Genomic DNA, 13,347 nt, shown 5'->3' with positions numbered 1-13,347 from the left:
ACCTGTCTCCCACATACAACACTGTCCTTTCAACCATTCCTAAAAGACTCTGCAATTTAGCCTCCGACAAATATCAGGAGTTGGAAACATTCTGGCCACAGAAGGTGACCAGAATGCTGTTAGTTTACAACTGAATGGAATGCATACGCGGGGGGATTCGGACTACAGGTAGTAGTCGATCCAGAGCGATCGTTCTGCCACAAAATACCTCAGTGCTAACGAGGGGATTTTACACGTTGGCTTTGACGGTTAGGATTGTTGTTTTTCTCACTAAGATAGGAAAAAACATTCTTGCCCAAGCACACCCTCCAGGTTTTTGGAGTACACATATTTGGGTTGTGGCACCAACCGCTTGGATTAGATGTGACCAACCTAACTCTGAGACTAGATGTGACCAATCTAAGTCTAAGACTAGATGTGACCAATCTACTGTAAATCTAAGACTGGATGTCACCAATATTTGTCGAAGACTAGATGTGACCAATCTAAGTCTAAGACTAGATGTCACCAATCTTAGTTGAAGACTAAATGTGACCAATCTAAGTCTAAGACTAGATTTGACCAATTTAAGTCTAAGACCACATGTAACTAATTTAAGTCTAAGACTACATGATACTAATCTTAGTCTAAGACGAGATGTGACCAATCTTAGTCTAAGACTATGTGTGACCGATCTTAGTCTAAGACAAGATGTGACCATCTAAGTCTAAGACTAGATGTGACCAATCTTAGTCTAGGACTAGATGTGACCATCTAAGTCCAAGACTAGATCTGACCCATCTAAATCAAAGATTAGATCTGACCAATTTAAGTCAAAGACAATATGTGACCAATCTAATTCAAAGACTATATTTGAACAATCTAAGTCTAAAACTAGATGTGATCAACCTAAGTCTAGGACGAGATGTGACCATCTAAGTCTAAGACTAGATGTGACCAATCTTAGTCCAAGACTATATGTGACCAATCCTAGTCTAAGACGAGATGTGAACATCTAAATCTAAGACTAGATGTGACCAATCTTAGTCTAAGACTAGATGTGACCATCTAAGACTAGATGTGACCATCTAAGTGTAAGACTAGATGTGACCCATCTAATTCTAAGACTAGATCAGACCAATTTTAGTCCAAGACTAGATGTGACCAATCTTAATTTAAGACTAGATGTTCCGAATCTAAGTCTAAGACTATATATGACCCATCTAAGTCTAAGACTAGATGTGACCAAACTAAGACCAAGACTAGATCTGACCCATCTAAGTCTAACACTAGATGTGACTAACCTAAGTCTAAGAATAGATCTGAGCCATCACAGTCTAAGACTAGATCTGACCATTCTAAGTATAAGACTAGATTTGACCCATATATCTCGAAGACTAGATCTGACAAATCTAAATATAAGACTGGATGTGACCAATCTAAATCTAAGACTACATCTGACCAATCTAAGTATAAGACTAGATGTGACCAATCTAAGTCTAAAGACAGAATGAGATTAATCTAAGTCCAAAACGAGATCTGACCCATCTAAATCTAAGAGTAGATGTGACTAATCTGAGTCTAGGACTAAATGACATCATCTAAGTCTAAGACTAGTTTTGACCAATCTAAGTCTAAGACTAGATCTGACCATTCTAAGTATAAGACTAGAACTGACCCATCTAAATCTCAGACTAGATATGACCAATCTAAGTATAAGACTATATCTGACAAATCTAAGTCTAAGACTACATGTGACTAATCTAAGTCTAGGACTAAATGTGATCATCGAAGTCGAAGACTAAATGTGACCAATTTAAGTCTAAGACTATATCAGACCCATCTAAGTTTAAAACTAGATCAGACCCATCTAATTCTAATTTTAGATGTGACTAATCTAAGTCTTAGACTAGGTCTGACCAATCTAAGTCTAAGGCTAGACCTGACCAATCTAAGTCTATGAGCACAAACTGATGAAGTCCACTCAGATTGGAGGTGAAACATCGTCTGAGACAAACCAGGCAGTCCAGTTGCGAACAGTCCTTAATAGAATCACATTGGATTGAGTTTTTGAAGACCCTAATGGCAAAATTCCAGGTAATACCAGCAGATAAGAACATAATTTCTGTCACCTGAGGAGGAAGAAGAGGCAGCCGGATATAAGAGAGGAGGACCCCGAGATCCTGTTGCCGATTCTGGACGTCGTGTCTCACCCACAGCATCAGAGCCTGGAAGATGGTCTCTTCGTCGGGCACGTTGATGTCGTCGCTGGACAGAAGTTTGACAATCTCGGCCGTGGGCAGCAGCAGGAACTCCTGATTCTGAATGACCTCCAGGAAGTTTTCCTGTAGCAGATACCAAGGAGACAGGCGATCATCAGTCATGCCGACCCTGGGACTGTGTGTCTACTTTAATGGGAACAAAAGCACAAAGGGGAGTTCTGCAGTCTTCTCCTTACAGTAGCTGATAACAGCGCTAACTTATGCTCTGGCTCTCCAAATTCTATGGGAGCCGATAAAACTGTCTTCTTGAGATTATTAAATAAAGGCCGCGGGAAACATCTCTTCATCGGCTTACAAAGCAGTTGTTTTTTTTTGCTGCTGATCATACAGGACAGCGTCAAGGCTTTAATAAGTCTTTTTAACGGGCGACATAAAGGCACAGCATTATCAGCACCCCGCCGCAAGTTTGGTGCGGGAGCGCTTCACCGTTGCCCTCCTAAAGATTGATCTTCCATTTACTGACCAACCCAGCATGGCAACCGTTTCAAGGACACCATGTCAACCGTTTCAAGGACACCATGTCAACCGTTTCAAGGACACCATGTGTTGGGGAACTTCCATTAGAGATGATGCGACATACAAACCCCGTTTCCATATCAGTTGGGAAATTGTGTTGGATGTAAATATAAACGGAATACAATTATTAGCAAATCCTTTTCAACCCATATTCAGTTAAATATGCTACAAAGACAACATATTTGATGTTCAAACTGATAAACATTTTTTTTTGTTGTTGTTGCAAATAATCATTAACTTTAGAATTTGATGCCAGCAACCCGTGACAAAGGAGTTGAGAAAGGTGGCAATAAATACTGATAAAGTTGAGGAATGCTCATCAAACACTTATTTGGAACATCCCACAGGATTACATTGAATGACCGTGACCTTCCATCCCTCAGACAGCACTGTATCAAAAACAGACATCACTCTCTAAAGAATATTACCACATGGGCTCAGGGACACTTCAGAAAACCACTGTCAATAAATACAGTTTGTCGCTACATTTGTACGTGCAAGTTAAAGCTCTACTATGCAAAGCGAAAGCCATTTATCAACAACATCCAGAAACGCCGCCGGCTTCTCTGGGCCCCAGATCATCAAAGATGCACTGATGCAAAGTGGAAAAGTGTTCTGTGGAAATACATCGTGTCATCCGGACCAAAGGGGAAGCGAACCATCCAGACTGTTATCGACGCAAAGTTCAAAAGCCAGCATCTGTGATGGTATGGGGGTGCATTAGTGCCCAAGGCATGGGTAACTTACACATCTGTGAAGACACCATTAATGCTGAAAGCTACATACAGGTTTTGGAACAACATATGCTGCCACCTAAGCGCTGTCTTTTTCATGGACGCCCCTGCTTATTTCAGCAAGACAATGCCAAGCCACATTCAGCACGTGGTACAACAGCGTGGCTTTGTAAAATAAAGAGTGTGGGTGCTTTCCTGGCCCGTCTGCAGTTCAGACCTGTCTCCCATCGAAAATGTGTGGCGCATTATGAAGCATAAAATACGACAGCGGAGACCCCGGACTGTTGAACGACTGAAGCTCTACATAAAACAAGAATGGGAAAGAATTCCACTTTCAAAGCTTCAACAATTAGTTTCCTCAGTTCCCAAACGTTTATTGAGTATTGTTAAAAGAAAAGGTGACGTAACACAGTGGTGAACATGCCCTTTCCCAACTACTTTGGCACATGTTGCAGCCATGGAATTCAAAGTTTATGAACAGGGACGGCGTGGCGCAGTGGTAGAGTGGCCGTGCGCAACCCGAGGGTCACTGGTTCAAATCCCACCTAGAACCAACCTCGTCACGTCCGTTGTGTCCTGAGCAAGACACTTCACCCTTGCTCCTGATGGGTGCTGGTTGGCGCCTTGCATGGCAGCTCCCTCCATCAGTGTGTGTGAATGTGTGTGTGAATGGGTAAATGTGGAAGTAGTGTCAAAGCGCTTTGAGTACCTTGAAGGCAGAAAAGCGCTATACAAGTACAACCCATTAATCATTTATTTATTTAACATCAAATATCTTGTCCTTGTAGTGCATTCATATGAATATGGGTTGAAAAGGATTTACAAATCATTGTATTCCGTTTATATTTACATTTTACACAATTTCCCAACTCATATGGAAACGGGGTTTATACAACCCAGCATGGCAACCCATTCAAGGACACCATGTATTGGGGCACTTCCATTAGAGATGATGGGATATAAAACAACCACCCCCTTGCACGCCCCTGCATTATCTCATCACCACTAGTAGACCAAAAACCGCGGGATTTCTGAACTGAGCATTAATTATTAAGCTCCCTCAGCAGATGCTCTCCAATTATCTAAAACAAGCACACTATTGATCATTAACGTCAAAGATTACAGTGTGTCGCCTCGATCCATTACGCCGGCGGGATTTAAGAGCTCCATGCCACATGCCTCAATGAAAAGAGGGATGTGCATTGATCACTTGTGGTCACGTTTGACGGAAAGACTCTTTGAGACGTTGCTTTCGGACCGGTTAGTCCTAATTACCAGTCTGACAGGAAGATTGAAAGCTCGGCGGCGTTTGTTTCATAATGATCTGAAAGGATGTGGTTTCGCATGCTTGCGAGCTCACTGGCGGGTGAAACAAGAGCGGCGGGAGTGGATATGCATCGATTAAAACCTCTCAGAGAAAGAGTAATTGCAGGTTAAGCTCCGATTTTTGTTAGTCGTGTTAAAACTGGTGTGTAAAAACGAATGGACAACACTCGCGTTTTGATAGAAATTACCATAGTTTCCAAATTATAGGGCGCACTGCAGGTGAATGGTCTGTAGGCGATAATTTTTCATATATAAGGTGCACTGGATTATAAGGAGCATTTTTTTCTAAATTGAAAACACTTCCTTATGGTCTACATAATATTTAATAGTGGTTCTTTGGTCCGTTTCGCGAATGGTCTTATTTACGGTCGCTCAGGGTCTTCTCCCCGTCATCTTTGGTGTAACGGTGTAGCGTGTAAGGACGAATGTGGAAGAAGTGTCAAAAGATGGCGCTAACTGTTTTAATGACATTCAGAGTTTACTTTAATCAATAACGGAGCAGCATCTCCTCATCCGTGGCTCACTAGTGCAACAACAACAACGCCAGAAACGTGTCCCGTGGTCCCAGAACGCTCTAATAACTATAGTTCCTTATGGTCTACATAATATGTAATGGTGGTTCTTTGGTCCGTTTGGCGAATGGTTTTATCTACGTCGCTCAGGGTCTTCTCCCATCATCTTTGTTTTAACGGTGTAGCGTGCAAGGACAAATGTGGAAGAAGTGTCAAAAGATGGCGCTTACTGTTTTAATGACATTCAGACTTTACTTCAATCAATAATGGAGCAGCATCTCCTCATCCACGGCTCACTAGTGCAACAACAATGCCGGAAACGTGTCCCACGGTCCCAGAACGCTCTAATAACTATAGTTACTTGGGTGAATAATGTAAACTCACTACACTCACTAATCAAAATATGTTTTAGCGCTTTCATGGCGAGTTAAATGACAGATATAAGTAAGAACTATACAATACTTTATATTACAAATGGCAACAGCGGTGGATGAATGTCTCATAACAAGAGGCTTACCGACTATGGTGTCGCCACAGACTACAAAGGCGGAATCACACAATTTTTCAGGACTTATGCAGATCTCAAATACAGATCAGCAAGCACCAGAAGGTACGAAAAGTTGATTTTGCATAATATCGCGAAATAAAACGCCAGATAATACGTTTGCAAATTGAAACCACTTCCTTGTGGTCTACATAACATGTAATGGTGGTTCTTTAGTCCGTTTCGCGGATGGTCTTATTTACGTCGCTCAGGGTCTTCTCCCCGTCATCCTTGTTGCAACGGTGTAGCGTGCAAGGACGAATGTGAAAGAAGTGTCAAAAGATGGCGCTACCGGTTTTAAAGACATTCAGATTGTACTTCAATCAATAACAGAGCAGCATCTCCTCATCCATGGCCCACTAGTGCAACAACAACAACGCCGGAAACGTGTACCGCGGTCCCAGAACGCTCTAATAACTATAGTTCCTTGGGTGACTAATGTAAACTCACTACACCCGTATGTTTTAGCGCTTTCATGGCGAGTTTACTGACAGATATAAGAAGAACTTTACACTACTTTATATTAGAAATGGCAACAGTGGAATATTAATGTCCCATTACAAGAGGCTTTTCGACTACAGTGTTGCCACAGACTACAAAGGCGGAACCACACAATTTTTCAGGACTTATGCAGATGCCAAATACACATCAGCAGGTACCAGAAAGTAAGAAATTTTGATTTTGCATAATATTGCGAAAAAAAGCGCCAGAAAATATCTCTTACCTCATACACACACCGTAATAATACTTGTGTGTTGAAGCACAGTACAATTCATCAAGCGGTGCAGCTTCATTAATTACCAAAGTTGTACAAAAACATGTTGATAGATTTTTGAACGCCATGTGTAGTTCTTTATTTTCCAATGGAACATATGAAATGTTGGTGTTGTTTACTTGAGTCATACTACGGCCTACACGTAGCTCTTATGTGTGACTGCCATCTACTGGTCACACTTATCATTACACCATGCACCAAATAAAATAGCATCGAGGTCGGTAATCACAACCAAAACGATTCTGTGCATTAGGTGCACCGGGTTATAAGGCGCACTGTCAAGTTTTAAAAAAGTGAAAGGATATTAAATGCGCCTTACAGTCCGGAAAATACATTACTAAAAAACATTTATCTAATCATTGTCAACCCCATGTTCGCAAGACAATTGTCCATCCAACTTTTGAAATCCAAAAGTTGGAGGGACAACTTAATTAGTTAATTTATACCATTTGCAGATAATATCAGACTGCCGATATTATCATAAATGCTTTAAAATGTAATGGCGGAAATTATTCATTTCAAAAAGTAAAATGTATGACTTTTTAAACCGCCACTGTACGGAGTGGTACATGGACGTAGGGAAAAGTACAGAGCCCCAATAAACCTCAAAGGCACAGGCTTTTCACACACATACAAGTGAATGCAAGACATACTTGGTCAACAGTCACATTGAAGGCAGTCGTATAGTAACACAACAGTACAAATACCCAGAACCTCTTTCAGCTCTAACTCTTCCGGGACGCTACAATATACAGTTGATTTATTTTTGAAAACCTTGTTACATTGTTTAATGCATCACAACAAAATTAGGCATAATAATGTGTTAATTCCACAACTGTATATATCGGTATCGGTTGATATCGCAATCGGTAATTAGAGTTGAACAATATCGGAAATCAGAAAAAAAGCCATTATCGGAAATCTCTACTCTTGATCCTCAAAAAACTTAGTAGCAGGTTAGTCAAGCCAAATAAGAAGCTATTGTGTAGCATGAGAGTTGTCATTCGGGTGCACACTGAACAGTAATTTAATTTTAACATTTAGCATTCGAATCTTTAAACCATGCCAGACTGGGTCACGATTGCCACTAACTCCTGCTTTGTTCTGTTTGCTCACACAAAGTTGGCAGTGGAGGCTCCTCTATGGGGGTCTTGGGGTACTAGGAGGTTAACCCCTTTACTACTGGTACCCCAAGTGGCTCTTGGCAAATACCAGGGGTAGGGAACCTATGGCTCGCGAGCCAGATGTGGCTCTTTTGATGACTGTATCTGGCTCTCGGATAAATCTGAGCTGAGACTGTTAAAAATAATGTTCAAAATATAAAACATGCTCATGCATTTGAATCCATCCATCCTTTTTCCTACCGCACTTGTTCAAGAAGTTGCAATAAGGGTAAGAAGTGATTTATTTATTATCGGTTAGTTTAGGGTTTGCCCTCCGGGGGGTTCTTCAGACCACCAAGCACCGACATGAGAGCCTGTTTTAGTGCTACAATATTTTTTTATTTTTCAATAAGTCTCTCAGTTGCTTTCCAGCTATTGTCTTTTTCCTCTTTCGTTCTCGCTCGCACTCTGACTCCAGCCCCAACCCCGTCTCTCCTCCTGGCTGCTGCTTATAAATTAGATAAAAAGTACCAGGTGGGCCTTCTATGCACCTGTTGCTGATTTCGAGGCTGGTCCTGGCAACAACCCGCTTCGCTGCAGTCCCACAGGCCACACCCCCTCCACAGTTGGCTTCAGAATAACAATGTTATTACAAAGAATAAGAGACCTATTATAATCTAGAAATGTTGGTCTTACTTAAAAATGCACGCGTTCAGTTGTGTTCAGTGATGAAAAAAATATTATACGGCTCTCATGGACATACATTTTAATATATTTGGATTCTTGGCTCTCTCAGCCAAAAAGGTTCCCGACCCCTGACCTAGTACCTGACAGCCCCCTAGCCAGGGATACGGTGAAGACCTCGACGGCGGAGCAGGCGGAAGACGGTAGTTTTAAGAGCCACCCCAACAGTGGAGGAAGGCTGCAGCAGAAAAGGGTCCCCAAGTCGTCTTGGACTCCATGCCACTGAACCCCTGACCCGGATCTGTCAAGGATGGTGTGGTGAATGTCTGTGCACTAGTCTCCCCACGTAAAACAAAGCATCCTCCATAAAAGGGATACACCCCTACCAGGAGCATCGTCATATTGTTCGAGTGGCCGCCGATGATGATTGCTGCGATTTCCTTGATTTTGTGGGTTATTTCCAGTCTTATATCAAGTCCTTCTGTTTGGTATTACCACCCATAGAAACGTCTTCGTTGCACCAGCGAGTGAAAGAGCATGGCGGTGGATTATTTTGAGCCTTTCAATGCATTTCTGTAATGAAATGTGGCAGCTATCATTAAGAACTTGCATGGAAAAAAAACAATAGGCATGTCTTTATTATGTCCAAAAGAGTTTTGTGGTCATTGTGTGATGCGACCCAAGTATGTTGAGCATGGGCATTACAGGTTATGGCCGCCTCTTCCAGTCATGCCAGAGGAGGGGAAGTGCACTCAACTTCATATAAGTGCACTCAAACAAGACCCCTTGTTCCGTTTTGCTCATTTTGAAAGGCAAGTTTTAGTTTGACTCGCACGTATTCACTTTTAATTCGATTTTATTGTTGTTATAATGACTTCTAATTATGGCTGGGAGTAATTAAAGCTATTGTATTGCTGCGGTTATTGTTTTAATACACTTTTAATAGTCTGTGACTTTAAAGGGTTTTGAAATGTCTTTACTCCCTGCTTGGGTTGACCACTTGCTCACTGTTTGATTACCCTCAAGTATTTTATGTCTTTTTTAGGCCTATGCATGCTTTCCATTAACCAAATCACCTTTGTATTACTAAGAAAAGTGAAGTTGAGGTGCATAAAACAACTGGATGAGGCAATTCTTGATGCTGATAGAATGTACAAACCCCGTTTCCATATGAGTTGGGAAATTGAGTTGGTTATAAATATAAACAAAATACAATCATTTGAAGATCCTTTTCAACCCATATTCAATGGAATGCACTACAAAGACAAGATATTTGATGTTCAAACTCATGAACTTTATTTTTTTTATGCAAATAATAATTAACTCAGAATTTCATGGCTGAAACACGTGCCAAAGTAGTTGGGAAAGGGCATGTTCACCACTGTGTTACATCACCGTTTCTTTTAAAAACACTCAATAAATGTTTGGGAACTGACTAAACCAGGGGTCGGAACCTTTTTGGCTGAGAGAGCCGAAAAGCCAAATAGTTTAAAATGTATTTCCGTAAGAGCCATACAATATATTTTTTAACACTGAACACAACTAAACGCGTGCATTTTTAAGCAAGACCAACATTTCTAGAGTATAATAAGTCTCTTATTCTTTGTAATAAAAAAAATTTCTGAAGCTAACTGTGGAGGGGGCGTGGCCTACAGGCCTGCAGCGACAGGCTGCGTAGATGGCCCACCTGGGCCTTGTTATCTAATCACCTGTCGCTCTGTTATAAGCAGCAACCAGGAGGAGAGACGGGGTTGGGGCTGGAAATACAATTGATGGAAAACAACTGAGAGACTTATTGAAAAATAAAACAATATTGCAACCCTGAAAAAGGCTCTCATGTCGGTGCCTGGGGGTCTGAAGAACCCCCAGGAGGGCAAGCCCCACACTAACCAATAATAACTAAATAACTTCTTACCATTAACGCAACTTCTTGAACGGATGGATGGATTAAAAATGCATGAGAATGATTTATATTTTGAACATTATTTTTAACACTGTGAATACAAGTGAAATTATTCATTACTTATCATTTTAAGCAACATCAGCTCAAATTTATCCGAGAGCCAGATGCAGTCATCAAAATAGCAACATCTGGCTCCCGAGCCATAGTTTCCCTACCCCTGGACTAAACTAATTGTTGTAGCTTTGAAAGTGTAAATATTTCCCATTCTTGTTTTATGTAGAGTTTTTGTCGTTCAACAGTTCGGGGTCTACGCTGTCGTATTTTACGCTTCATAATGCGCCACACATTTTCGATGGGAGAAGGGTCTGGACTGCAGGCGGGCCAGGAAAGTACCCGCACTCTTTTTTTACGAAGCCACGCTGTTGTAACACGTGGCTTGGAATTGTCTTAATGATATAAGCAGGGACGTCCATGATAACAACATATGTTGCTCCAAAACCTTTATGGACCTTTCAGCATTAACGGTGCCTTTACAGATGTGTATGTTACCCATGCCTTGGGCACTAATACACCCCCATACCATCACAGATGCTGGCTTTTCAACTTTGCGCCTATAACAATCCGGATGGTTATTTTCCTCTTTGTTCCGGAGGACACCATGTCCAAAGTTTCCACATATAATTGGAAATGTGGACTCGTCAGACCACAGAACACTTTTCCACTTTGCATCGGTCCATCTTAGATGAGCTCGGGCCCAGCGAAGCCAGTGGCGTTCCTTGATGTTGTTGATGAATGGGTTTTGCTTTGCATAGTAGAGTTTTAACTTGCACTTACAGATGTAGCGACCAACTGTAGTTACTGACAGTGGTTTTATGAAGTGTTCCTGAGCCCATGTGGTGATATCCTTTACACACTAATGTCGTTTTTTGATGCAGTACCGCCTGAGGGATCAAAGGTCCGTAATATCATTGCTTTTATGTAGTGATTTTTCCAGATTCTCTGAACATTTTGATTATTTTACGGACCGTAGATGGTAAAATCCCTAAATTCCTTGCAATAGCTCGTTGAGAAATGTTGTTCTAAAAGTGTTCGACAATTTGCTTACTAAGTGGTGACTCTCACCCCATCATTGTTTGTGAATGACTTAGCATTTCATGGAAGCTGCTTTTATACCCAATCATGGCACCCACCTGTTCACAATTAACCTGCACACCTGTGGGATGTTCCAAATAAGTGTTCGATGAGAATTTCTCAACTTTATCAGTATTTATTGCCACCTTTCCCCTTGTCTTTGTCACGTGTTGCTGGCATAAAATTCTAAAGTTAATGATTATGTGAAAAAAAAAAATCAAATATGTTTTCTTCGTAGCATATTCAACTGAGTATGGGTTGAAAAATCAATCAATTAATCAATGTTTACTTATATAGCCCTAAATAACTAGTGTCTCAAAGGGCTGCACAGACCACCACGACATCCTCGGTAGGCCCACATAAGGGCAAGGAAAACTCACACCCAGTGGGACATCGGTGACAATAATGACCCAGTGGGACGTCGATGACAATGATGACTATGAGAACCTTAGAGAGGAGGAAAGCAAATTATTTGCAAATAAATGTATTCCGTTTATATTTACATCCAACACAATTTCCCAACTCAAATGGAAACGGGATTTGTAGTATGAATAAAGGAACAGTTCGATTGGTTTGAATGCTGAAGAGTTTGAATTCCCAAGAAAACTGGAATTTGGTATGGAACTTGGGAAAGTGTTGGGTTGAATGTCTAGGATGAGTAGAATGTGTTGATGTTGGAATGGTTTCAATAGGTTGAAAAATGAGGAAATTGTGTAACTTAGAAAAATGTCCCATTCATTTCAATCTGAACTTTCTGGAAATTTGGGAATTTTAGTAAAACTGGGATTTTTTTAAATGCATAAATGCCCTAAATGAGCTGAATTGGTGGGTGTTGGAATTGTTTAAATGTGTTAAAATCCACTAAAAATGGTTGGAAATAAGCTTGGAAAAAAAATGGGAATTCCTGGAAATTTTTTGAAGGTGGAAAAATGATTGTTTGAATGTCCAGGATGAATTGAATGTGTTGATGTTGGAATGGTTTGAGAGAATTGTGCAACTTGGAAAAATGTCCCATTCATTTCAACGGGAACTTCCAGGAAATGTGGGAATTTTAGTAAAAACTGGATTTTTTTAAATGCATAAATGCCCTGAATGAGCCGAATTGGTGGGTGTTTGAAATTTTTAAATCCGTTTAAATCCACTAAAAAAGGTTGGAAATAAGGTAAGAAAAAAATATAGAATTCCTGGAAATTTGTTAAACTTAGAAAAATGATTGTTTGAATGTCCAGGATGAATTGAATGTGTTGATGTTGGAATGGTTTCAATTGGTCAAGAAATGTGGAAGTAGTAACAGTTTTTAATTGAAAAATTGTCTTATGGAATTCCTGGAATATGGGGAAAACTGGTAATTTTTTGAGTTCCTGAACCAACTTATTTTTTTTGTCCTGACTAAGAAAACCTTTTTGACGGTTGAACGGTTGAAATGGGATTAAAAAAGGTTGGAAAATTGGATTAAAAAAACATGAATTCATGGAAATTTGTTGAGCGTGGGAAAAGGATTGTTTGAATTTCCAGGATTATTGAAATGTGTGGAAGTTGGAAAGCTTTGAATAGGTTGATGAATGTGGGGATTGTGGAAGTTTGAAAAATGACCAAATAATTTTGAATGGTGAAAATGCAAGAAAAAAAAATGGAATTATAGGAAATCCGGGAATTTTCTATAATTGTTGAAGGTGAATATTTTTAAGTTGGAACATTCTGAATCCAATGAAAAGTATGGAAATTGTGGAACTTTAAAGAATGTTCCAGTGATTTAAATGGAAATTTCCCAAAAATTTGGGAATTTCATGATAAGCGGGAATTTTTTTGAAAATGGAAAAAAAAAAAAATTGAATGGTCTGAATGACATGAAATGATT

The 13,347-nt window shown here is 40.3% G+C and overlaps 1 protein-coding gene across 5 annotated transcripts in view; it reads right to left on the bottom strand.

Annotated features, from left to right (window-relative positions):
* Positions 1-13,347, bottom strand: part of klhl4 (kelch-like family member 4) — a 164,970-nt gene that overhangs the window by 36,334 nt on the left and 115,289 nt on the right. For all 5 annotated transcript variants that reach the window (XM_061900329.1, XM_061900325.1, XM_061900326.1 and 2 more), the window contains exon 5: positions 2,112-2,324. In XM_061900329.1, coding sequence (XP_061756313.1) covers positions 2,112-2,324 — 213 coding nt within the window. The remainder of the gene's footprint in view (positions 1-2,111; positions 2,325-13,347) is intronic.

The sequence above is a fragment of the Nerophis ophidion genome, linkage group LG05, assembly GCF_033978795.1.
Source record: "Nerophis ophidion isolate RoL-2023_Sa linkage group LG05, RoL_Noph_v1.0, whole genome shotgun sequence".
NCBI lineage: Eukaryota > Metazoa > Chordata > Actinopteri > Syngnathiformes > Syngnathidae > Nerophis > Nerophis ophidion.
The sequence above is the reverse complement of the archived record's forward strand: the minus strand, read 5'-3'. Positions and strand labels throughout refer to the sequence as shown.